The sequence below is a fragment of the Emydura macquarii genome, unplaced genomic scaffold, assembly GCF_026122565.2.
Source record: "Emydura macquarii macquarii isolate MOO-44397 ecotype Brisbane River unplaced genomic scaffold, CSIRO-AGI_Emac_v2 contig_719, whole genome shotgun sequence".
NCBI classification, from domain to species: Eukaryota; Metazoa; Chordata; order Testudines; family Chelidae; genus Emydura; species Emydura macquarii.
The window spans coordinates 6,772,026-6,799,911 of NW_027130856.1; the positions used below are offsets into that span (position 1 = coordinate 6,772,026).

General features: G+C 40.2%; 1 protein-coding gene across 1 annotated transcript; it reads left to right on the plus strand.

Moving 5' to 3' along the window:
* Positions 1 to 14,676: 14,676 nt before the first annotated feature.
* KLF6 (KLF transcription factor 6) lies at positions 14,677 to 23,622 on the plus strand. Its single transcript, XM_067542653.1, has 4 exons — positions 14,677 to 15,109; positions 17,972 to 18,545; positions 20,378 to 20,501; positions 20,785 to 23,622. The coding sequence occupies exons 1-4, from the start codon at positions 15,008 to 15,010 to the stop codon at positions 20,834 to 20,836; spliced, it is 852 nt and encodes a 283-aa protein (XP_067398754.1). The 5' UTR covers positions 14,677 to 15,007; the 3' UTR covers positions 20,837 to 23,622.
* The last annotated feature ends 4,264 nt before the right edge of the window (positions 23,623 to 27,886 follow it).

Sequence of the window (27,886 nt, forward strand, 5' to 3'; positions counted from 1 at the left end):
CCTCTTACTTTAAACTACAAGAAGCTGATGGCAGGATATTGTCCGTGAGGGGGTCCTTCACTCTGGAACTATCTCAGGAGCCCACATTCATTGACCTCCTAGCACGCTACAAGGCCCAGCTTGTGTCTTAGGCAATTGATAAGTGGGAGAGTGTTATGTTCCCCTCTGCAATCTGTTAGTGTATAGCTATGTCACCCCAATCCCTCACTCCTGGAGGCTGTCTGGCACTTGCCCCACTGTGTGAACCCCCACTCCTGGGTAAGCTCATGCACAGCCTCCTGCAAGCAAGCAGCCTTAATTTAGTGAGTGAGTGGTTCTGGCTAGCCACTCATGGGATTATGCAATATAATGACCCCAGCAAATGCCCCCAGTCCCAGATGGAATCTTAGGAATTTCCATCTTGCACTGAACCTTGCAAGCTGATTAGTTCATCAATTTACCAAAGAAATTCATATGCACCAGTTCTGCCACTTTAAATGAAGTCTCTACATACACACAAACCATGTGTACTGCTTTAGATAAAACAAACAAGTAAGTTTATTAAGTACAGAAAGATTTTAAGTGATTATAAGTCAGAGGAATATAAATTAGATTTGATCAGGGTAAAATAAAAGCAAATCACATTCTAAACTAAGCTTAACACTTTCAGTAACCTTACAAAGTCAGATAATGCTCATCACAGGCTGGCTGAACTCCTTCAACCAGGCCCTCACCCTGTAGACAGTCCTTCAATTGCTTGATGTTGTTTTGTAGATAGAAGTGGAAGAGAGAGCTGGAGATTGCAAAATATCTCTTCGTTTAACATGTTTCTTCGCCACCCCCTGGGGCCTGACCTCTGCCCTCTTCAGGGTCAGGTAACAAACAGTATCTGTGCATGGTTTTCTCCACGTCCTGAGACATTGTGGTTCCTTGTGGATTCACTTGTTGACATCTGGGCTGGTCCTTTGTTCTTGGAATGCTAAGCTGGGTTGTTCTATACTCTCTCTACTTTTGGAAGGTTTTACTTAGATCTGCCTCAAGCCATGAGACACATATTTGGGAATATTACATAACAGAGCTTCATAACCATACATATAACATTGCAACAAACATACTACTATAACAATAATGATCAGTATGTCATGAACATTCCAAAAACACCTCACATGACATACTTTGCATTAAACAATACACAATTACATTATAAGGGTGACTATAATGATATACAATCACACAATATGGGTGTACATGGGGTGTAGTGTGTCACAGAGGGTTAAAGGTGGCTGGGTTAAGTGGTATTTTACTTGGACAATTATTATTCCTATTGTTGATCTGCAAAGTCCCAGCTGAAGCATTTATTTGCAATTATTTGTATTTAGGAATTTTCTAGTTTTATCTCATTTTAATCCATGGAACAGCACCAACAGCAGTGTCTGTTATACTGTATACATCTCAGGAAACAAAAGATATAAACAAATGATGTGTTGAGGTCGGAGGCAGGGAAATGACCTTATTTTAATCACTTGTACACAAACACCATTAGTTTACTGATCTCTTTAAACATGTAATCATGAACTCTTACTTACATTCCAATTTTATCCAGACAATACCTTGAAATACCTTTAAATATGTAGATAGTATTAAGATCCTGCTATGAAAATAATTATTCTTCGAGTAGCATCCCTATGTGCACTCCACTTTAGGTGACTACCGAGCAGTACCCCTTTAGAAAGGCTGGGACTTCAGAGTCGGATTAGTCACCATTGATAGTAGTGTGGAGCTGAAGATGGCATCAGAGGATGTGTCCCCACTAATCAAGTAGTGCTTCACAAAGGTATGGACTGACACCCATATCGCCGCTCTATAGATATCTGAAACTGGGACGTCTTTAAGAGGGCGACAGATAAGGAGATCGATCTCGTGGAATAAGTATGGATCGAGTCTGGAGAGTCATATTACAGATCTGGTAGCACTGGTTGATGGAGTTTGAGACCCACTTGGAAAACCTTTGGGCTGATAATGCTGACCCTTTTGATCTTTCTGCAATGTAAAGAAATAGTCTAGGGGACTTCCTGAAGGGTTTTGTCCTATCAAGGTCCAAGGACTCTCCTGGCATCTAGCATATGCAGAATAACCTCCATATTGTCTTGGAGAGGCTTAGGGTAAAAGGTTGGAAGATGAATGGACTCGTTCATGTGGAATGATAAGGCAACTTTAGGAATAAACTTCAGGTGAGGTCTAAATATGACCTTATCAGGGAAGAATATCATATATGGAGGATGTGCCATCAGGGCTGCTATTTCCTCAATCCTTTTAGCTGAGGTAATTGCAATTAAGAAGACTGTTTTCACTGATAGATGTGACAGTGAACTAGTGGCCATAGGCTCAAAAGGGGGTCTCATAAGCCCTTTCAGCACCAGGTTTAAGTCCCACGGAGTGAGAAGGCGAGGCTGCAGAAAGAGGTTTGTTATTCCCTTTAGAAAGCTCTTACTGGTTGCATGCAATAAAATTGAGTGCCCTTCTACAAGTTGATAAAACACTATGATGGCTGCTAAATTAATCTTGATGGAGCTTAATGATAACCCTGATTTCTTAAGAGTTAGGGCATACTCGAGAACATGAGGGAGAGATGCCATAACAGGAAAGATTTGCTTGGATGAGCACCAAGCTTGGACCCTCGTCCATTTCTCAGTTAAGTGCATCATATGGAGGACTTTTTACTATGTAGCAGGACGTCCTGTATGTCTTCCGAGCATGCTAATTCTAGATGTTGGAACCATGTAGGAGCCAAGCGTTGAAGCAGAGGGTCCCCAAGTTGGGATGTATGGTGCGTCCCTTGTCCTGAGAGAGGTGATGCAGCGTGGGTGGAAAGGATATCAGTGGACACATCACAAGCTGCATCAGGTAAGGATACCAGGTTTGCCTCAACCACGTGGGGGCAATAAGGATTACGTGAGCTCTGTCCCCTCTGTCTTTAACAGGACCTTTAGTAGAAGAGGAAATGGGGGAAAGGCAAAAAGAAGGTCCTTGTCCCAGGGGACGAGAAGAGCATTGCCCAGAGAGTGCAGGCCGATCCCTGCTCTGAAATAGTATTGCTTGCACTTCCTATTCTGGTGAGTGGCAAACTGGTCTATGGATGTTGTTCCCCAAAGTGCGAACATGTCTTGGAGTATTGACAGGAGCAGCTCCCATTTGTGGTCATGTGGGAACTTGCAGCTCAGACTGTCCGCTAATGAATTTTGAGTACACAGGAGATAAGCTGCAGACAGGGTGACATTGTGAATGAGACACCAGTTCCACAGTTTCACCACTTCCGAACATAGGGAGGGCAAACTGGCTCCCCCTTGTCGATTGATATAATACATGCAGGCTATATGGTCTGTAAAGACTTTTTATGTGAGTCCCTGCTATGTGCAGTAGGAAATGAGTGCAGGCATTTCTGATCGCCCTCAACTCAAGGAGGTTGATATGTCAGAATGTCTCTAAAAATGACCATTTTCCTTGTATTTTCAGGTCATTTAAATGCCTCCACCCCATAGTCCAAGAGGGATGTGTCAGTCGTGAGGAGTGCTGCTGGTGGCATCTGGAAGAAGGGAATCCCTTTGCCAACATTGGCAGGGTTCCTCCACCAGTTCAAGGAGTCTTTGACCCTGGAGGGCAGGGACAGTGGCTTTTGTAGGGAGTCTTTGTTCAGCTTGTATAGTGAACTGAACCATATCTGAAGGCATCACATGTGAAGCCTGGCATGCAGGATTACCGGGGTACTAGCTGCCATAAGCCCCAAAATTTGGAGGCAAACTCTGGCCAACACTTGCAGGTTGCGTTGAGCTGTGTCTATAAGTGATACCAAGTAGAGGAATCTGTCTTGAGGAAGAAAGGCTTTGGTTGGTAGAGTGTCCAGGTCAGCTCCAATGAACTCCAGACATTAGACGGGTGTAAGGGTCTACTTCTGGGAATTGATTTATAGGCCTACCTCCGTGAACAAAGTTATTGTGTGCTTGGTGGCTCAACAAGCCTTCTGTAGAGACCGGGCCCTGATGAGGCAGTTACCCAGGTAGAGATAGATCATAATCCCTTGAAAGTGTAGATGAGCAGCTACTACCTAGAGAACTTTGGAGAACACTCTCAGAGATGAAGACAGAGCAGGGGTAGGGCTCTGTACGGTTATGATCATTTCCTATGGTGAACCTTAGGAGGCACCTGTGAGCTGGTAATATCACAACGTGGAAATAGGCATCCTGTAGGTCAAGGACCGAAAACCAGTCTCTGTGTTCCAGTGAGGGAATGATTGTCAACAAGGTAACCATCTCGAATTTCTGAGCTCTGATAAACGTGCTGAGAGCTCTGAGGTCTAAGATGGGTCTCCAACCTCTCTTTCTTTTCAGTATTAGGAAATATTGAGAGTAGAACCCTTTGCCTCGTAGATATTGAGGTACTGGTTCTATGGTTCTAGCTGTAGGAACTATCTATCTCCTGCCAAAGCACACTCTTATGAGTGTCACAAAGCACACTCATGTCCTGAAGCAGGACAGAGAAGAGTGATATGGAGGGGGGTATAAGAAGTGCAGATAAACTCTTCCTAGATTCTGTTTTCCTTAAAATATTCCTAATAATAAAAAATGTACCAAAAATACAGACAGAGCTACAGCATATAGGCAGAATTATCTCTAAACCGCAAGGGTTTTTTCCAATAGCCATCAGCAATCTTTCAGAACAGAACAAAAGTGTGATTTAGCCACTGTATATTAAATCAGATGATACTAGAAAAACATCAGCTGGTTAAAGATTTTTTTTTTCTGAATTTAAAGCAACAAGGCTATGTATTTATGCTTCAAAGAATCTAATTTTCTATTTCCATCATGCATTTTAAATCCATGATTTCTAAATTAAGGCCAAGTGACATTAAAACATATCTCCACATGAATCATTTTCAGAAGCTCAGAGAGAAAAGGATAGATTTAGACTTTTATATATGAATATTAAATTAATTGTTTGCCTCTGAAAATAATCACTTGTTTGGTGTATTTCCTCCAGTATTTACTCTCAACAAACATTCACTTAAAACGCAGTGAATTTCCACCTGTCAAAAAACATCTAGAAATTGTTTCTGCTAACAAAGACGGGAAGGGCGGGAAGCATATACCCAGTGGAGGCTGGTGACAGCTAAAAGTGGGCAGGCAAAACTGACATGTAAACTTACTGTACGCTCACAGCCAATTTACAGCAGCAGGTGAAGATCACATAGCATCTGACTCAAAAGAAGGTAGGCAATGCTTTCCCTGAGGATCCTCTAAGGAACCCACGCCCTTCTGAGAAATTTTCTACAGGGAAAAGGACACAATTTTAAGAAGGCTCATAGAATTGCTAGCTAGGAGATGAAAGAGTTTGCCATAAAGGGCTCCATTAGGCTGTAGATTCAAATGAACAGGGTTAGTGGTTTGGTTGCATTCAAAAAACAGTCAAGACAGTCTTATGATTAAGGCACTCCACTAGGAGTCAAAACAACGAGAGTCCTGTAGCACTTTAAAGTTAGTCTTTAAAGTGCTACACGACTCTCGTTGTTTTTGCTATATACAGACTAACACTGCTACCACTTTGGAACTTTTCACTAGGAGTCAGGAGATCTGGGTTCATTTCTTCCCTATGCCATAAACTTCATGTGCGACCTTGAGCCAGTCACTTAATATCTCTTTGCCTCAGTTCCCCATCTATAAAATGAGGATAACTCCTTTCTCCCCCCTTCCCTTTAAACGAGGGGTAATATACTTCCTTTTAGCTGCCCGCCCTGCAGAATGTAAGCTCTTTGGGGAAGAAAGTGTCTCTTAGTATGTGTTGGTACAGTGACAATAAGGTCCCAAAGTCAGCTGATGACTAAGTGCTACTGTAAAACAAATAAATAATACCGGACATTATATATACTTAGGGAAGTATTCATCTCTCTCAGGTATTTAGGAAGCTTAGAAGAGCATCATAATAGCAATAATTAATACATTAATTGGGACCTTAATCTCAACTGGGGCATCTAGGTGCTACCATAATCTAAATAATAATATTTACTCACAGTAACCTGCAGTGGGCTAGGTTCTGATCTTACCTGTAAATCCAGAATAATTCCACTAAGTCACTCCCTTTTTATTTCCTTTTTCTCTCTTGCGCTTTTGAAGCCAACAGAGTGGCTCTGCATTTACATGAGTGTAAATGAGATCAGAAGCTTGCCAAATGGTATCTGATATACCTATAATAGGGAATGGGATATTTCAGATAACAGTGGGTCCCCAAGGGTAAGTAAAGGCTCACTATGTGGTAACAGAGTTAACTCTTTAATGACAATTATGTTTGTTCCTACTAGTCCAAAGAAGGGAGTATTACTAAAACGATACATTTTATTTTACATAGATCCGACAATTTGTATCTAATTTTACAGCCTTTGTTGAGAGGGGAAACACCAGAGCCGGCACACACTTTACACAATGACAAGAGACACAGACAGAATGCTCTATGCAGCACTGTGATGCAAAAGCCACAAGTAAAGTTGTGAGGGCTAGGAAGGCCATCTCATACCTTTGTGAATATGAAGGCGCTCTATTACTGCAACAGCAGCTTTTCAATGTGTTGTGAAAAGGTGCATTGCGTCACGAGGAATTTACAGATGAAAAAAATTACAATCCTCATATTGTGGGATCATAGTCATAGATACTAGAGCTGTAAAAGATCTCTTGGGTCATGTAGTTCATCTTTTGCGTACAACAACTATGTAACTCTAGTCAAAGATGTCCACACAGTCTTCATTACTTCCCTGTCTAGTCCTGCCTTGACTACTTTCCAGTGACAGCAATTTCATAATCACCCCCAAGCAAATAATTCCATTGTCTAATTGGCATCACTGGCATGAAATATTTCTGCACATTCTTCTTTTGGTGATCAAGGCTAACTCGATGGGCTTTCACTGAGCCTCCCACGGACAGGCGCAAGCAACTAGTGAGACAGCCCAGGTGTCCTCGGCTCTCAGTAGCTTTCCGGTCTCACACTGCCTAGCAAAACAATCAACCTGACTTCTGGCTCCCTCCCTCACTGCTTGCAGATTTTTCCTGTATTTCCATTCTCAGTTTAGCTGTCTATTAACTAGGGGTCATTAATAATGCTTGCAAAGGCATAAGGGAAAAAGCAGCTACACTAAAATTCAATAAATATTCCATATGGGTGAGGAGCAAGTGCAACCCAGGATCTCCAGTTCTCTCTATCTTTCAGGCCAAATTTTTTAACCCTCATTTTGCAGTGGTTCCAACTATCCCTGGAAGCATAAATGTCTCGGCATCAGGAAGGTTCCAGCGGCACACATTCTATATTTTCTTAGGAGATGTTCACTTATCTCGAGGCTAATGTCTCCTCTAAAGTGACCAGCAAAGAAACTTAGGGTTTTTTAAAATCTCATTTCTGTATCCAAAAGTCATCCCTGACCCATTGCCACTGAAAACTATTTTTACATTAGAAATGCAGGATTTGTCTACACTGTAAGACTCTATGGACAACTGGAGAACTAGTAGGATTATGATGTCACAGATACCAAGGAAATAGAAGCTGATCAGTGTAATGAGGACATGATTTTTATTCTGATTGTTTAAATCTTTAAATAGCTTGTGAACCAACTAGTGGTGCTCAATAATTCTGTGTTTTAGAAGCTGCCAGAAACCAGCCAGAGCAACCGTATATATGTAGTTAGGCTTTACATATTTGTATTTCTTTAGGGCTACTGGTATTTATTTAGTGCTATTTGAGACCCAACCACGCCCATGTGGTTTCTCCATATTAATCTTGCTGTGTAAAGAAAAAAGACACAGCAGGTTTGTTTTTGTTAACATCTGTTTCACTCAACACTTAGACAAAACCTTCTCATTGTTAAGTAATCAACTCCCTGAACCCTTCAATTAAGCTCCTAAATCACATTTCTGAGTCATCCAAAAGAGACCTGCAGAAAAACAAGTAAGATGTGATTTGACATTCCTGAGATTTCAAAGAAAAAAATGCAGGAACAAAACAAACTAAATATAAATAGACTTTTCAGGTCATCTTTATCCACCATAAAGTACTAAAAAGGTCACACTCCTTTTTTCTTTACCTTTGCAGGTCACTTTCAAAGCAAAACTCAGCAATTTTTTCTCTTTTCTGGCTAATCATGGAAAACCACCTATACTGAAAAGGAAAAGGCCTTTTGGGCACACCTTCATTGTAACCTGAGCTCTTACTTGGCTTTAGCCCAAATCCTCCTACCATCCACACAGCCAAACCTCTGAACCACGTTTGAGTGCTTTAAACCCAGGCTAGCTTACTTGGCATGGGTATAGGCTAGAGTACATGTGCTGCTTTCACTCTGGCTGGAAGGAATCCACCCACTTTGCAGGGAGGATGCATAAAAAATAACTGGAGTGCTGGTAGTCCTCAAAAGGACAGACAAATTCTCATGCAATTGACATAGAAAGAATCCTAGAGAATCTCAGCACCAAGAACCATGGGATAGGGACCCAGACATACACAGGCAACAATGAAGAAGGATACAATAATGTGGGTATGGCTTCGTTATGGGAACACTTGCACCTCGGCTAGGCTAATCAGGTGCCAGTCACCCAAGTCAGCTATGCAGTGAAGACATACCTATCATTACAGGTTTCTCATTTCTACCAGACAAGGTAGATTGGTTCCTCAGCTCTGTCACATGAGTTTGGAAGAAGATAAACCAGTTAATATTAATTGCAGATTACTGCTTGAGCTGTCCAATAATGCTGACACTTATCTGCATACACTAAGATGTGAGAAGTGGGCCATGGAAACTCTGTGTTGACAGATCTCAATTTTTCAGATCAATGACTATTTATTTCTTTTTTGAATCTAAGGAGTCTAATGCCTACAAGGCTATATTGTCCAAATGGATTTAAATGTGTATCAAAATGTAATGTAAATGAACTGGATCAGACTTACTAACCTGAGTTTGGGGTTCAAAATCACTAGCATAGCTTTATGCATGAGCTGTCCCATTGAACTTTGCAGAGGATTGGGCCCTCTATGTATTTTCAGTTTTAGTGCTATAACTGGGATGATGGTTACTCAAGGACAGCAGAACGGGCTCCCAAAATGTTGCCTTCTCATTGGTTACTTGAGCATGTCCAAATGTGGAAAATAAGGTGCAAATGAGAGCAGAATTTGCAAACCAAGTTTTTGGGCTAATACAGGGTAACATGGTGACATTTTCTGGCTTGTGTTTAGTCAGACTAGATGATCTAATGGTCCCTTTTTACCTTAAAATCTATGAATTTGGACCATACTTTAAAAATGTCTGTTTTTTTCCTTAGTTCTAGGTTACTACATCACGTTCTACTCAAAATAGCTAATGAAAATAATTTCTTTCCTCTCCTTTGGTTATTCCTTATAGGTATTTATAGCTTGTCATGTCACATCCTTAGTCAGCTTAGTAAGCTTCCCAAAGTCATGTCAGATTCACCAAACCTCTTCCTTAGTCTCTTTTTGTTACTACTATATGAACTCTCTCCAATTAAACTCTGTCTTTTCCATTTTTTTCTAGGGCCTAAAATGGCAAGCAATTCTCTAAATGTGATCTCACTGATGTGATATAGCAAGAATAACCCTATCTCTGGTCTACATATAACACTTCTATTTATGTATTCTAATATAACATTCATGCTATCTGTGGTGGAATCACATTGCATGCTGGTTTTCAGTTTAGTGAGTTATCACCTCTGCAGTAGATCATTTCAGTATTGCTCTTTACAAACCAAGATTGCTTTTTATGTATTGGATTCTTTCTGTCCCAGTGAAATACCTGTACATTTATCCTGATCAAACTACAATTTATTAATTTCAGCCCATTTCTTCTAACCTCGCTGTATCCAGTTGTATGTTAAGTATTTTCAGAAGGGTCATCACCCCTCGCATTACATGGTGTACAAAGCCAGTAAATATGTTCTCCACAAATGTACGGACATATCGAAAACAGAACAGGTGCTCCTCCTGGGTCATGCACAATAGAGACCACATGGAGAAACTGATTTGATGACTGCAGTGCAAGATCGCAGAAAGTAATGCACACTCCCATCTAACAAAAGTTTCCCACTCTCATGCCTATATTTGATGTGTTTAATTGAGCAATACCACCACCAAAATTTAATTTGTAAATAAATATGAAGCCATAAGGAACAAAAACTAAATCAGAATGCACAGAATATTTTTTTGCATATACTTAAAGGCCCCTCAAAGGTGAACTGTCATTGTTGGCAGATCTATGGATTTTGTTCTGATTCATAAATTTAGCCGCAGACACATCTACTTCACAGCTTTGTGTGTCATCATTTTGGGCAAGGAACTGAAATCTAAAATAATTCTATACCTTTTAATAGTCTTGATTGCTGTTTGGAATGGAGCAGACAGTAGTGGAGCAGTGTGATATGCACATTTGCACCACAAGTACACTCCTGACCAGATCTATATGCAAATACTCACACATGGACTCTGTGAACTGCAGTAGTCACAGATGGAAAGCTGCGCACTTACCTAAGTCTTCTCAAGTTCAAGGACATATTTAAAAACGTTGAACTAGCTGTTAGATCATTACCCCAGGTAAAAACAATGTTGCCATCCTAGAGGGCTGATCGATTTTTTCAGTGAGAATTTTTAAAGTTTGTTTTTTAGAATACGTTCAAGTTTTGGACTCTACATTTTTATTATGTCCCTGTGATTTAAAAAACAAAAACTCATATCTGAGACTATTTTATAGCAATTTTCAGCATGAAGAAAGTCTTTTGGACCAAGTTATAATAAAACAAAGTTACTTAAGATTCTTACATCATTCCCACCATCAAACACCTCCACTAGCTCCGCATTCATTTCAAAACTGTCCTCATTTTTAGTACCTTCCCTGGACTTCCTCCACCAATTATGATGGCCCTTGCGTCTCAGTTCCCATCCTTGCTCTCCCAATACTTGCTTCCATTCTCAGTCTCCACCCAGTCTGGCCATGGTTGGCACATGAGCCTTCTCCTCTATAGCTTCTGGTATTTGGAACAGATTTCATATATCGCTCCACCTCATTGGCTCATCATCTCACTATAATGCTCGTTTAAAAATGTACTGAGTAAAATTCTGACTCCTACTGAGACCATGCTTTCTCCCGTTGTTTCTGTCCATTGATCGTAATGCTTATGCTGTGTCTCCTTTTGCTATTTGATTAAACTCTGTTAATAAAGTTGCATCCTACGACCAAAATATTTAATGACAAACATGCCAATTTTTTGCAGACATCCAATTTTTATAATGGCACAGTAAAAGCCAACATTTTATTAAAGTGTAATTTAAGACAATTTTCACTGCAACACAGTTATGTCCATGCTGTGCCATTTTTTTCACTTTCTGGCAATGAACATAATACAACTCGCACCAACCACAGGCTTGCTGATGAAGTGCAAGAACATGGAAAGTTTACTTGTCAGCTAAAAATATTTGTGAACAGATTTTTTTTTTTGCCCACTTTTTTCAAAGCACTTTTCTATAAATTTACAATTCCTCCCCCTAGCTGTGCTTTATTTGGGGTACAGTTTGTATGAAAGCAGCTAAATAAAATAAGGCTCCAATTCTGTGATGAGCAGTAGTCCTCTGTACCACACTGAATTCCATTGATTTCAATGAGGTTCCATGTGGGCTCAGGTCTCTGTGAAATTCAATGAAATTTTAAAGTTGACAAATTCCAAACCAATAAAAGAAAATTAAACTGTGAACTCATAGCCATAGGATGTCACTGAAACCGAAAATTTGACAAGATGCAACGAGAGATAGGACATTCATATGGATGACAAGACTATCTAGAATTATAACAGCGAATGCGAATATATTTTGGAAGAGATATTAAACCTCATGATTCAGGCCTTAAACTAATCTAATTTAGGGGGCAGATTATCCAACATCCATTTAATGCAAGGTTTCTTGCTTTCTTCTGAAGCATGTGGGCAGATTTAGCATGGATCACAGAGACAGGGCTGCATGAACTCCAAATCTGTTCCAGTATGGCTTACTAGGTATACATTCATTTGAAGCACACTGGAGGACCAAGGCTTAAAAATCCACAAGCATAGCTCCCTTGACTTAGATTATTTGATTCTTTTGCATTCACTTAACTTCCTTGATCACATTTCATGCTAAGCATTTTTGGTTTCCCTTCAGAAAAACATTGTGATTATTTCAAGATTACCATTTGTCAATTTTTTTTTCTGGGATCACCAGATTGCTGGTTTATGAGCAGCTTTGTTGTTGGGAAGTTCTCTCTAAATGGTGGTATTTTTCTACCTGAAGATCACTTGATCACCAGAAAAAGAAAGAAACCTCAGAGACTGTCGTGTTAGTGCACATCTAGCTTGGCCATCAGCAAAATTCATGAAGAAATGTTTGTTTAGACAAAAATGAAAGACGGGAGATTGTATAATGGGAACATCCATGGGAAATAAGCCATTTAGTTTTAGAAATAAAAGATACTGGAAGTGCTCATCCAAGGCTTTGGACACCCCTTCAAAGTTTAATATCCACAATTTTAAAAAAATTCACATGCCCAGAACTGGACACAGTGCTCTATCTGAGGCCTAATCTGCATGGAGTAGAGTGGAAGAATTATTTCTCATGTTTTGCTTACAACACTCCTGCTAATACATCCCAGAATGATGTTTGCTTTTTTTGAAAGTGTTACACTGTTGACTCCATATAGCTTGTAATCCAGTATGACCCCCCAGATCCCTTTCCACAGCACTCCTTCCTAGGCAGTCATTTCCCATTTTGTATGTGTGCAACTGACTGTTCTTTCCTAAGTGGAGTACTTTGCATTTGTCCTTTCTGAATTTCATCCTGTTCATTTCATACCATTTCTCCAGTTTGTCCAGATCATTTTGAATTTTAATCCTATCCTCCAAGCACTTGCAAACTCTCCCAACTTGGTATCATCCATAAACTTTATGTGTACTTCCTATGCCATTATCTAAACCAGTGATGAAGCTATTGAACAGAACCAGACCCAGAACTAATGCCTACGCGACCCCTCTCAACATACCCTTCCAGCTTGAGAGGGAATCATTGATAACTACTCTCCGGGAATGGTTTTCCAACCAGTTATGCACCCACCTTACAGTAGCTCCATCTAGGTTATATTTCACTAGTTTGTTAATCTTTAATTCCTGGAAACTCCAGCACAATCCTGAAGAGTTGGCAACCCTAAGAAGAAACGCCAACACCTCAGATGATTGCAATTAGAGTGGGCTGGAACCAGGGTTGGACAGAGAGGGAAGCTTTCATAAGCTTGCCAATGCTGGGGATAGCTGAGCCTTTTTTTTAGAGCCCCAGCACCTGGTGCCAAGTGATCGCTTGAGGCTCTCCCATTTCATTATTTTGCAAAGGGTCAAGTCTTCATGCTCCTAGAGAAAAGGCTGAACGCGACTCCCATGCAGCCTAAAGGCTTAGAAACCAGAAGCCATTAAGAAACCCCTAACATTTATTTCAAGACTTCATGATTTTGGGGGCCCCTAGGATTTCCAGGCACTTGGGACAGGTACAGAACACTCAGCTGCCCTGCTCCTAGTCCCTTAAACGACCGAGGAGCGACACCTGGAACCTCGCCCACAATCGCCCACCAGAGCAGCTCCCCCAGCAAGAGCCTGGCGGGCTCCACGCCCTGCCCACCCAGGGTTTTGCCCCAGGCACTGGAGTGGGGCAGGCAGCAGGCGCTCAGCAGATGGGCCCGGAAGCGCCCGGCTAGTGGGAAACCAAACCAATCTCGGCACCGCTAGCGGAACGGGGAACGCCAGGGGCGAGCTGCGCCGCCTTAGCACGGCCGCCCTGCGGAGCGGGAGAAATGCGGCCCGCGGGGAGCGCTAGAGCGCGTGCTCCGGGGCAGGGAGTGGGAGCGCGGCACGGCCGGGTGGACTTGCAGCCGCACCGCTGCACAGGGAGGGAGGTGGGAAGCTGTTTTGCAGGATCAAGGCAGCCTGGGGAACACCGCGCGCCTAGCACAGACCGGGGGTTCGCTTATGACGGGGCTGCGCCGTTTCCCCCCCCCCCCCCCCCAATCACGCCAGAGCCAGCGGGAGCGTCTCCGACTCCCGGGGCGCAGCGCACAGACGAGCGGCCATTCGCTAGCTGTAGCTTTCCAGTCATCCCCCCGGCGGCTCTAGTCTCGCTCCCTGCGCGGCTCAGCAGCGCCCCCAGCGGCCACGCGCGCAGCCCGAGGCCCCCTTTCCACTCCTCCGTACCCCACCCCCAGCAGCACAAACAACACACTCAGCTTCTCTCGCCAGTCCTTCTGCTTTATATACCCTGCTAAAAATAGCCTGCCGCCTAGCCCGCCAATCAGGACAGGGTGAATTTCGAATTGGGCCAATAGCATGAGCCGTCACGGAGAGGCTTGGTCACGCCAGGAGGGGCCGAGATGCCTCCTGCAAGGCGATTGGGCTGATCTGACATCATTGGAACGCGGTGTAACGAGTTGGTGGAAGAGATTGGGCATCGCTCCGAGCCGGCGTAATAGGATCACGAGGGGAGGGGGAGGGAGTAGAGCAGAAGGGAGGGGGAGAGGAGGGAGGCGGAGGCTGTGGTTGTGGCCAAGGAGAGCTTAGAACAGGGAAGTTTTGCAGGGGGTTACATTTGCAGTCAGCTCAGTGTTTGCAAATATTGTGTAGGCTCCTGAGCAAGTGTCTTCTGCGAGCTACAGGAGAGTAGAGCAGCAGCAGCAGCAGCAGCAGCAGCATTTGGAGACTTTGCTAATTGTTGTGCAATTAAACTTTGCATGAAACTTTGCTTTTTTTTCCCTTCCCAATCTGCAAAAGGAATTAATATATTTCTGTGTTTGTTTTCGTCTCTGGAGGAAAGGGGGGCTCTGGAAACAGACTACATATTGACATTCCCCCTTCCCCACACTCACCTCCTCTGCCCATAGAGGAGGCAGCTGTATTTTTGTAACCAGAATTGACTTTGTTGTTGCAATTTAGACATGGATGTTCTCCCAATGTGCAGCATCTTCCAGGAACTCCAGATTGTGCACGACACTGGTTACTTCTCAGCTTTACCATCTCTGGAGGAATATTGGCAACAGGTAAACGAGGATGTTGTTGTTGTTGTTGTTGTTGTTGGTTGTTAAGCCACATTAAAGGATGAATGGATAAAAATTCCAAAGTGTCATCTGGGTATTTGGGGAGAAAAATGCAAATGTTAAAAGTTTTGAAGCAGGTGTTTCGATTTTTTTTTTAATGTTGAGCGGTTTTTTAAAATAAATTTATTTCTGAATGCACCTGAGTTTCTCTTTTTTTAATGCATCCCTCATTATGAAAGGGACTGTCAGCTGAGAAAACAGAGATCGATGTGTTTTCTCGGGTTTTTTCGTTTGTTTGTTTGTTTTTGGCTTATCAAAAGCAGCAATGACCAGCGTGAAATCCAAACTCCTGAGCTGTGCTTTCGCTTGATCCAGTGCAGTCAGTCCCTGGCGAAAGTTTTGTGCCTGTATCAGGTCCAAATTCTACAGCTGGATCTTGTCATCTGAACTGCCCCCTTATTTGCCAAGAGTTGTTTTTCGCCCTTTGGTGTGTGGTGTCTTTTGGGGGGTTGTAGGGTGGTTGGTTTTTTGTTTTGTTTTGTTTTATTTTGGTTTTTTCGTTGTTGGTTTGGTCAGTGTGGGGGAAAAAACTACTAGTTTTGAAGACGTTGCTAGTGTTAATGATTCACAAAGCTTCTCAGTCCCGCTTTACCTGCTCCCTCCTTGTTGACTAGCAAAATAAATAAATAAATATTTGCACAACCAGTGAGTTGTCAGTCATATGACAGTGATCCTGTTTTGCTAATTGCCTCGAGTCTCAGTTTGGAAGGAGGAAGAACTGGGGCTTCTTGCCTTTAATGGACATGTTTTTTTTCCCCCTCTGTCCCAGTAATTGGATTGCCCGAGACGAGATTGCCTTTGACATTTTTGCATTGTCTCCCTTTTTTTTGGAGGGGAGAGGGTTGTTTACTATACTCCCTACGGTGATGTTTGCGTTTAACAAATAGAATTACCAGATCAAATATCTGCTTGTTTGTATGAAAAACAAGAACCCTTCAGGAACGCTGAAATCCAAAGTGTTACAACCGTCACATGACTACTAATTGTATGCAAGTCTCTTTCCCTCCCCCCCCCCCCCCATTTCAAAGAGGTAGCTCCAATAGTACGTGATTGAAATTGATCTAAGTAGTTTCCTTCAAGCATTTTGGATTTTGGCAAAGAGCCAGAACTGGTTCCCAGTAGCCTTGAGAGACATTTAAACTCTCAGAGAGCTTCATTTTGGTCCCCAACGCTAATCTACACAATGAGGAATTTAAATTAGCCAGAATATTCGTTTAAAAAGATGTCAATAAATGCTTTCCTGTTTCCTTGGAGGATCAATACTTTGTTATGCTCTGCTTTATCAATACCTTTTTTTTAAATGTGCACTGCAAAACTGTTATCTAATGATAGATAAATACATAAATATTGATTGTCTGTGGCTTTTTCTTCCTTTTTTCTTCTATTTTTGACCATGCTATCAGCTTGACCATGACCTTCGACCCAGTTCAACTGAATGGTGGTGGTGTGGGATATCCATACCATAACACAAACCATTCTTAGGTGGACAGTTGGAGGGGTTAAAAATGTGTGGCATTTTGGATTGGTTGTGCTTGCAAGGTTGTTTTGGGAGGAATAATCTTGATAAAATAAGTGGAGTCTTGAACAGAAACTTAGTATGTAGGAACTATCAGTAAGAGTAGATCCACCATGTAGTATTTGCACAAGGATAACTAAGTTATAGTGGAAAATAAAAGCTCATAGTCTCAAAATTTCCTACCACTTTTTCTTCCCCTCAGAATGGCTAGAAAGTTTTAAACTGTAAAAGGAATGCTGATGGCTACAGTTTTAACCACTTGGAAGATTCTCTTCCTCCCTCCACTTTTTTTTTTTTGGTGGGGGTAATTACATGTCCCTTTGCATGTATATTTGAACAGAGTACTTTCTTGGCTGCTGGTCAGAATTTTAAAAGGAAGTCTCTTTTGGCATTAGGTGAAAGAAATAGAGAGATGACTCATACAGTTGCACTCTTGGCCAGTAGATAAAGTTCTTGTTCATCGTGGGGCTCCCAGCAGGACCTTGGAGTAATTTCCCTTTCTTCTTTACAATAGCACATTACTATTCTGGAACTTTTTTCCTCCTTCTGTTGTTGAAGTTCCTCATGTTCTTCTGACTACTAACAGAAGCAGTTAAAGTTATGTGGTATGCATGCCAGTGCACTTGGAATTGACATTCTTTGAAAGTCTAGTAGGTCGAGTTCTCACACACAGGAAATGGGTGGTTATCTGCAGTTCCATTGATGTCCCCTGAATACAGATTGTCAGCTACTTCCAGCCATACTAAAATGTGGCTTTGTTTTGTGACACAGCACTTGGGGTTTTAACTGCATGACAGAGCATACTGGAGTATACAGTGTTGTTGTAGTTTGTTAGTCCCAGAACATCTGAGAGACAAATTTGGTCATTTTAACCTTGTGTTTGTATGAGAGTGATACAGAATGACTTGGGAATATTAATAAAGCCCATTAGAAAGCCTGATTAAAATGTGCTGGAGTTATTTTTTTAAGTGACTTTAAATACTAGCCTTCTTAAAATATGAATTTTGTGATGGGGATTATAATTTGACTGACTCATTAGAATAATATTTGGAAATTTGTGACTGACTTGCATCTTTAGCTTCGTCTTTGAACTCTTGCCCAGTTCCTGAAAACTGAGTTCCTTTTATTGTAACAATCACCTGGTTATGCCTGGACTATCCTCTAATTTGTACCTAGCAGTCTCAAATACCTCACTTTCTTGCATGCTATTTGAAATGTAAAGCTCAATTCTCCTTTTTCTTTTTAAACAATTTTCTAACATGTTTTTCTTTTTCTCTCTTTTTCTGTAGACCTGTTTAGAGCTGGAACGGTATCTTCAAAGTGAACCCTGTTATGTATCTGCATCTGAAATTAAATTTGAGAGCCAAGAGGATCTCTGGACCAAAATTATTCTGGCACGTGAAAAAAAGGAGGAATCTGAACTGAAGAGTACATGTATTCCAAAAGAGGACAGTCCTAGTAGCCAGAACTTAGAGACCAACAGTTTGAATTCTGATGTAAGCAGTGAGTCTTCAGACAGCTCTGAGGAACTTTCACCTACTACTAAGTTTACCTCTGATCCTATAAGTGATGTTTTAGCCAATTCAGGAAACTTGAGTTCATCTGTCACTTCTACTCCCCCTTCTTCTCCTGAGTTGAGCAAGGAAACTTCCGCTCAGCTATGGAATTGTATGCCAGGTGAATTACATTCACCAGGTAAAATTCGTACTGGTACCATTGGAAAGACTGCAGAAAAAGGTACCCCAGTCAATGGCGACGCTTCACCGGATGGCCGGAGACGTGTCCACAGGTGTCACTTCAACGGTTGCAGAAAAGTTTACACCAAAAGTTCACATCTGAAAGCACATCAGCGCACACATACAGGTTAGTAACCTTGTGTCTGTTAGGAGTTGGAGGCTATTGTAGGGAATACCCCGATGGCAGTGTTGTCATAACATTACATAATCACCGGGTGAGAGCCCAAGGACGGAAGATGATTCAATTATACAAGAGGTTTACCATAATGAGATACATCACTTCCTCATTCTCTTTATAAACTGGATTGAAGCCTCTTAAGTACAGAGATACTTTGGTTTAGACTGGCCTTCTGTCAGAGATGAATGGCTTCCATTTGGTAATTAGACAGTGCTGAAGAAGTTGCAGAATTATTTAGTCTTTGAGAAACTCCTCAAGTAAATTGCACAACAGATCTACTTTGCTGACAAACTGTAAAAACAAAATAAACTGAGACTCTCTCAAAAATAGGGATTTCACATAAAATACCTGGAATGGGGGGGGGTAGATGCTTTCATAGGAAGAAGTGTTACTAGACTCTTCAACATCAATGTCTATTTTGTTATTACAGTCAAGACCTGTGGCTGTTTAAGTATAACTGCAAATGTGCACTGGTTACAAAACATTAAAAATACTCTTATGTACACTAATAGAAGCAAAAATCTTAGACTACACAATGTATCAGTCCTGACATAAAAGCAGACTGTACTTAAAAGTATGTATCACTTATTTCATGGTTTCACTTTAAAAAAACCAATACAAGTATAGTGTTTTATTACTGTGAAACTGGGATTTAAAAATATCAATATATTAGGTTGCCATGAAAGAGAGTGAAGTGGATAGGCATTCCAGGGTCTTTATAATTTTTTTTATGGTGGTGGTAGTTGGCACCGTTTGCTTTTTTTTTTTTTTTTTTTTTTTTTTTTAGCATTAATATTCTACCGCCCTTGATGACTGGAGTTAGAGATGTAGAGGGGCTGGTTGACTCACTAGTCACTGCTTAAGGTGAGGACAATGTTCTGTATCCTTAGTGTGCCAGTCAAGAGGTTATTCCCCAGGAATGCCAAATGTTTTTCGTGAGGTGATGGAGAAGGGAGGAATGCAAAAGGAAGGATCTTACTCTAATCCAACAGCTCAACATTTTCTTAATTTCTTTCCATTTGTGGAAGTCACTTTAGCTGACTCTTATGCTCCCATTGTGGTGTAACCGTGAAATAAAACAAGGCCCCTGCAAAAAAAAAAAAAAAAGAGGAAAGAGCAATTTCCATTGAAGTTCTGGCTCATGAGCAGACTGTAAATAACTGCTAGCTACATAACTGTTGCAGAACTACTGCCTTGGTTGTTTCATTACTGGAATTATTTCTGTGATTTGCTGGTAGTATTTTCTTCAAATGTTAACTAAAATCAGCAAAGTTCAAACTGGTAATTGTAGTTTTATTTGCTTTTCATCTAATCTATCTGGGTCAGCAGGAAAAGGTGGCATTTTGTGCAGATAATCTTTGGAATTATGGACTTTGAAGCAGTTCAGTAATCATATCACTGAATTAAAACATTTCTGGGCCAGATTCTGCCATCTTTGCTCATCTTGACACGACATTAATGGAACTACTCATGGAGTAAGGTACTACTCTAGATGAACAAGGGTGATAGTATCTGGACCTTAATTAGCTTTCTTTGGTTCCTATTCAATCAGTGCTTATTAGCTTCTTTCAATTAGGGTGCCTTTTTTTTTTTTAAACATAGTGCTGTTACAGCTACATAAGAATCTTAATGATTCTTCAAGCTTCTGCCACCTATGTTCTCAAAAACATGGAACTGTTCTGATTGAAAATGGGTGTCCTTGTTTTTTATATGTAAAATTAATGCAACAATATTCATTTTGAATGAAGGCATGGTTAATCTGTAATATGCTTTATTTATAGGAGAAAAGCCTTACAGATGTTCATGGGAAGGGTGTGAGTGGCGTTTTGCAAGAAGTGATGAGTTAACCAGACACTTCAGAAAGCACACTGGTGCCAAGCCTTTTAAATGTAGTCACTGTGAAAGGTATGTGAATGAAATTCAGCTCTTTTAAACAAAGTTATTTATCGTGCTTGCTGGGAAGCAGGTCTTGATGATTTTTTTTTTTTTGTTATAGACCGTTCATTTGTAAAAAACCTGATGAACAAAATGCTTCAGTGAAAATTAATTCTATTCTTTTTTGATGGATTTTGATTTACATGTTTACAATTAAAAACATCCTGTTGGATTAATCACCAGTAATATAGCTTGAGTAATGCACATCAGTGAAAATGGAGTAACATAAAACCCAATTCTCCATTCCTTGCAGGTGTTTTTCCAGGTCTGACCACCTGGCCCTTCATATGAAGCGACACATCTGAATGGGTCAAGAGGTGAATCCTGTGGGCTAAGTGGCTTCAAGGTTGAACAGCCTTGAAAGGAGGGATGCGTGTTCCAGCCAAAGCATGCCATTTTGCACCCTACCCAGTTGCCTCCAGGACCTCTCTTTCTTGAAGGTCTTTTGAGGGCTAATAAGTCACGTAAGAAACGGCATGGCAACCGTGGTGCGTGATGTTTGGGGTTTCCTGGACTCATACACTGGTACCTAACCTTCTGAGTGGCTCCTAAGCCTTTGCCGTGAGCATGTGCACTGAGATTGTTAATGATTGGGTGACTGTTTGTTACTGAGGATCTATTGATGACTGTATGCTGAGGCACATTTTTTTTCTTGTGGTTGTTTTATAACTGTAAGAGAAAAAAGTAGTCTGAATGTTTTGTATGTAAGGCATATACTGCAAGATGGGACGACCACCAATCATTTCCAAGGGGTGGGGGGAGGGTGTCTGCACCTTTTAGAGGGAAAAAAATGGAGAGAAGGAAAAGACAAAAAAATGTCAGGACGCCAGAGTGGAGATGGGGGAGCCCCCCTTTCCTGTATGAGAGGAGCTTTAGGTGTCTGATGCAGCTATTAAACGTGCAATGTGTCAAGTAGCTTGTTTTACTTGCTACAGAGCTCATTTGTAATCCATTGTATAAGCTGTGTATTTACAAATATAACACAACTATAACTTTTCATTATAATACAGAGGTTATTGCATGGTTCTGGGGAACTATATGCTTTTCCATTCTTTAATCAGGACTGCAGTTTTGATTCCAGTTAAGAGCAGCTAAAATACAATTGGTCTAATGTTACATAATGTATGGAACCTGAATAATTTTTTCTGTTGGGTGGATAAAACCACTATAGGTTAGAAACTGATTTTTCTCATGCAGCTAATTTTTCTCTTATTTATGCCTTGAGGACTAATTTCTGGTTTTCTAGCTGTTTAATGCACTGTTGACCTTAATAATGGTGCCTTATGCAAGTGACCTTCTCTTGCAGGGGGTCTTATACAGGGGTATGGGTGATGCATGCTTTATTAAGGCTCCTTTTTCACCTGGCATTGTACTGTATCAAATGTATAATGGGGGGTGGGGGTGGGAAGAAGGCTACTTCCAGGGTCCTCCTTCACAAAGACAGATACAGAGAAAAGTCCTTCATGTCAGTACAGTATTTGTTTAACTTAGAAAATTTGACTGTGTTACAGTATAATGCATACAACAATTGAATACCTGACCAGTTCTGCCATCTTGAGACTTTTTTTATAATGACCTTGCACAATAATTGTGTATATACACACCCCGGCTGTACTTAATATGTGATGTTTTCATGCATATTAAAGATACAGAAGTATTAAAAGATGTATTTGCTTAAAAGGCACAAATTTCACACCTATATATCTAGCCATCTGTTGGTAATACAGAAAGAAACTAATACTTTTTTTAAAGTGGGCAGAAAAATTCTTGTGTATGTACATTTGTGTGTACAGTCTGTGTGTGTGTGTGTGTGTGTGTGTGTGTGTGTGTGTGTGTGTATATATATATATATATATATATAAAATATATATATATATAGATAATATATAAATTTTTTAAAAGAAAAAAATTAGAACGTGTAGCTAGAAAATACAACAGCCTGTGAAGATCTCCCCACCACCCAATATGACCGTAAAGGAGGCAAAGAAATGAAAGATACAGCTATTAAAATCTAGCATTTTTAGAGGCTTTATCTTTAGCATAAAAGTTTACTAAAGGCTTTGTTGGCATTCAGTCCTTCTCAGACTGCTGATTGTTTTGTAGTTATTGGCTTGTCTGGAAATAGAAATGGCATGGACTGAATATTAGGATGCTAAAAGAATACTAGCTGGGTTCAGAGAACATACACTCAGATTTTGGCCATCAAGTTTATTGGAGGATCTGAAAGTGAGCTAGTTACTGTAGTGGTTGAGCTCTAATTTTAAATAGTTCAGTTAAAATGAAGACATAAGGCTATTTTCTCCTAGGTTAAAAATAGTTTGTCCAAAAGCAGTAAACCTTTTTAAAAACCAGCTGACCATGACACTGATGCAATTAATCACGTAATTCTTTTTTTGTTTTTGGTCTTGCTTACTATACTAACATTTGGCAGATCTTCCTGGAAATAAGTGTGTAGATAAGTGGTTAAAAAAAGAAAAGTATATGCAAATTATCTGGTTCTAAGGAAAACACAGGCCTAAATTCTCATTTCATTTTTGTATTAAAATGCCTGAAAATGCACTTTTCTGCAAAAACAAAACAAAAATTCCAGAAAATGGATTTACTGTTTGTTTAAAAAAAATAAAATCCTTGTTTGCAATTTGCTCTATGCTTAGCCATAATAATTCTGATAAGCAAGAAGGTAAACAAAAGTTTAAAAAAAAACAACAAACTTGCACTGGCTTGTCTCAATTGTGAAATACCATCAAACTTGTTTGGATGGGGTGGGGCTTTGTGCCATATGTCAAATGCCTGTAATTTTTCCAAATAAGCAAGTACATTCTGTTCAGGTGATAACTGAGCCTCAATCAAGCTGAAAAAATAAAAATAAAAAAAATGTTGCTTGAAATATAAAAAGAAAATGTTTCTATTAGTGAAATTTCTTTTTTTTGTTTTTGAAGCACCCTGTTATCTAAAGAATCTCTTTGTAAGATTTTTGTAAAAATGTTTTGTTTTACAAGATTTTATTTGAAATTGTTTTTTGCAAGATTGTTATATTTCTGTATGAATGTATTTTTTATTGGAATAACATAAAAAGAAATTCTTATCAGCAGCACTTGTCTGGTTCTCTTTTTCTCCGATTTAAAGAATCACAAAATACAATAAGGTATTACATTAACTTCTGTATGCTTCCTTTGAGTCACCTATTCTTGGGTACATATGCCTTAGAGTCACATCATCCTACATTAGAAAGCAAGCAGAAGAACCTTGTTCAACTGACAAACAAAAATAATCACATACCTTATATTGTCAAATCCAGCAAAAATATATATGCTTTGACCATACTTGGAAAACTACATTCGATTAATCCTCTCTTCCCTCTCTGAATGGAAGGATTGGAGTAACAAGGGCAGAACTTGTTTGCATTTTAACCCTTGTGCTGTTGATATAACTCTTTTGTATTCTGTCATCATTCTTGTTAAGTGAAGACACACAGTACAGGCTCTGCTATGTAAACTAGTATAGAGTAGTGGTGACCCAATAAGGAGGAGCAATCTGGAAGAACTCTTCAGTTAAAGGCAAAGCTTTTTCCTTACTTCTGGCTCTCTCCCATTAGTTTATTTGCTGTAGGAGTGGTCTGGCCCATGTGTCAGTGACCTTCAACCAATTATAATTTACCATTCCTATGAGCTTCAGTCTTTGAAATGAATGGCTCTTTAGAGCACATTGGACATATACACTTGCTTTGAATACATGCACAGTTCATTTTGATGTGTGTCTATATGGCTGCTTCACCATTTTTTTAAAAAAAAATTGTCTAAGCATAGAGTAAAACAAAGCAGGAAAGATTACAAGGGTACGTGAGAAGGAGCTGACTCTGTTAATGGAGCCTAAACTGTCTGAATGTTTCTTGCTTTCAAATTAGGCATGGACTAAAATTCATACTGAGGAGAATTAATAATTGAATAATGTGGGTGAAATAAGCCAAGGATGAGGCTAGGGTGTCTAGGCACACACACAGGACCTCATGCCAGCTCCAAACAGGCTGATGTGTAGCAATGGGTTTAGAAATAGACCCGAGAAAAGATGTGAGATACCCCAATGGCAACTAGGCCCATTTATGGCCTGAAATAGTGAGTATGTAGGAGTTGATGGCATTGGAATAATTAATTCCACCCTCACTCCATCTGCTTAGTACCTTAAAGCCTGGTTGCTTAGGCTTTATGCAGGCTGGATTAATTTTACCATATATTTGGTGAATAATCCTAGAGAGAGAGAGGATTGTTAAAACTTGAGAGCTGGTTTCGGTAGCTAGCTCTGTCCCATATTTTCAATATTATCTTGGGCAAGTAGTTTAATCGGTTTTGTTTTAAATGGCTTCCTTTCGCCCACCTTTTGTCTTGTCTATTTAGATTGTAAATTCTACAAGTCTGGGATTATTTCCGTTTGTACAGCACCTAGTACAATCTGGTCCTAATCTCAACCAGGATTCCTAGATGCTAGAGCCATACATTGCTCATGTAGATAATACGGACTTCCAAACTCTTTTCAGCACATATTATAAAAACAAAAGCAATTTTAAGAAACTTGGCCCTGACCCTAAAGATTCTCTACCCATGGACTTCAATAGGAGCTCAGCACAGAGGCTCAAGAACAGGTTTTGGCAGATTTTTGCTACTTTTGCCCTGGCGTGTTTTGGTTTCTGAGCTGTGTCTGACTAACAATGGAATTGTTATAACAGCACATTCTAAATAAAGGCTTTGATAGTGCACCCTACACTGTTCTTAAGATTCCACACCCCCATTTCATATAAAGTGTGCTAGAGAAGTAAATTTTATTCAAAGAAGGCAGGCTAGTGGAAGAAGTATTGTGCAACAAAGAAGCAGCGAAGCAGAGCAATATTAATTTGGGGGTTAGTGCATTTCACCATGTACATCTACTGCAAACTTACATAACTCCAGATTTTGAAATACTGAAGAGGGGGAAGGAGAAGAGACTTTAGGGGAAAATATTCTTAAGTGTTATACAAAGAAGAGTGTTGACTTTGGTTAGTATCCTCAACAAGTCTCATCATCTTCCAGTGGGTTGCCCACATGAAACTTTGGACAAAATGCGGGCCAGCATAAGGACTTTAGAACAGTGATGGTTAGGTATAGTTTTGTTTGCATGCGCACATGCACAGAATTGCTTTGAATTTAAAATGAGACAGAAAATTGCTTTTTTTAAAATCATGCTAAAACAGCTATATTTCCTTCCTTTCCTTCCTCCAAGTTATTTCTTCAAAAACATGGTCTCCTTGAATATTTTTATTAGCACATGTTGTATATGATGCTGCTGCTTACTTTGTGCTTGCCAGATTGTTTTATTTCTCTGTCTTTAAAGCTGTTTATAGTGCTGCTGCCTTTATCTCTTTTCACCTCTTCTGTTCCTTGAACTATTTTAGCATTTTTTTTTAATTGCATGAAAAGGGGGGAAAAAACCAACAAATCTAAGACCCTGTCTATACATCTTACAAACAACACTATAAAGATTATAAATAGGGAAGAGGAGAAAACAGCATAACAACCTGTACAATACTGTAATTTATACAGCACCATATGAGTCCATGGTGATATACAGACACATAAAAGAGAGTCAGGAACCAGTCTCCCTTATTTCCAGGTGTAATCAGTCCAACTGGAGGCCTGATCACCCCTTGCACAGAAATACTGGCTAAGGTAGATTAGAACAGGAGGGGGAAGCTTTCACCATACTAGTCAAGGGGGAGCTGGGAGGATCTTTGTTTACTCAAACCATGGAGGGGAGGAGGATTTTCCCTTTGCGTTTTAGAAGAGGAGGAGATGCTGTGCTTTGGCCTGCTCTCCTGTTATTTTAACCCTTTCCTGGGTCTGGGGGAGGAAATTTTGCATGTCAAGGTTTCTTAAACATCACTCCATCAGAGAGCCAGAGTTCCCTCCCTCACCCTGTGGCACAGGCCATGGCTCCAGTTCCAGAACTCCTGGGTTTTAGAACTCAGTGGGAGGTCAAGGCAAGATCTAAACCAAATCAGGGATCTAGCTGCTCCTCCATGATCTCCACTGAGGTGGCAGTGTCAGGCTTCCCTAACCAAGTGCTACCCACAGAGCACTCCTCAAAATGAAGTCCACACCATGGAGAGAGGTAATAGACAAATTTTACTGCCGAGACTTGTAATATCTTTTTGGGGGAATCTCTACAAGGCTGAAGTGGAATAATATGTATCCTGTCATCCACCCTCAGCCTCTTACTTCTCCTTTGCCCTGCCCATTACCAGCTCCCTCCTGACACAATACCTAAAGTCACTCATTGGATAGCTTCAGAGGCAGCTGCATTTTGATGTGAGGTTAGTAAAGGTGTGGGTAGAGGGTTCTAGGAACCCATGGATAGTAGGAGGTTTATCCTGGGAAGTAAGGTTTGGCATGATCAGGCTTTCAGGTTATACCTTTGGTCTGAAACCAAAGCCCATTGAAGTCCATGGAAAAACTTCCATGGGGATTCTGAAATATTCATTCGAATTCAAGAGCAATGACAGTCCCAATCCTATTATGTCCATTCTCCTCAAACATTTGAGCACTTGAGTTTTACTGGTATAAGCCCTAGTGAAAATAAAATTTTAGCTGAAATCCATGAATATTTGTTGAAAACCGACTTTGGATTGTGGATTTGGTTAGGAAACTTGTAATTCACACTATAGTTTCACTTACACAACAGGTACATAATTTACAGCAAGAATTTCAGTGTTCATAGTCAGTTGTAATATTCTCAGTCTGATCGCTCTACAAGTGATTAGCTAAGAAATTATTAACTGAAGAAATTAGCTAGATTTGTAGGATACCATAGCAACCAGGGTGGCATGTAGCTTCAAAAAACATGTCACATCAAGTAAGAGTTAAAATTAAAAAAAAAAAAAAAAAAAGCTATTCATAATTTGGAATTAAGTCTTTAGACTGGTCATGTTCTTTCAACATAGTTTTATAATTTGTCACATTAAAAATAATTGTATAAAGCAACACCACTCAGGTTCTTTAAGATGATCTATTATGCCAAGGTGACTAATGCAGCCATTTTGAATTGCCATCATGATATGAAACAGATGGTGTGTATTTATGTTTAATGTTTGAGGAGGTATAGGAAAGCAACTGAGAGGTGACGTATTTTGTTAATGGGTGAGCAAAGGTTCATATGTACAGTTAAAATCGGAAGTAAAAAACCAACATTTTTTCTGCACAAATTAGGCAATGCAACAACACATTCAAGTAAATTTATTTGACTTGTTTCACTTTAAATATTTTTAATGAGAAATTCTCCAAATGTTTTTGAATGGAGATAATCTGGTTACCACATGTCTTGATGTAAGA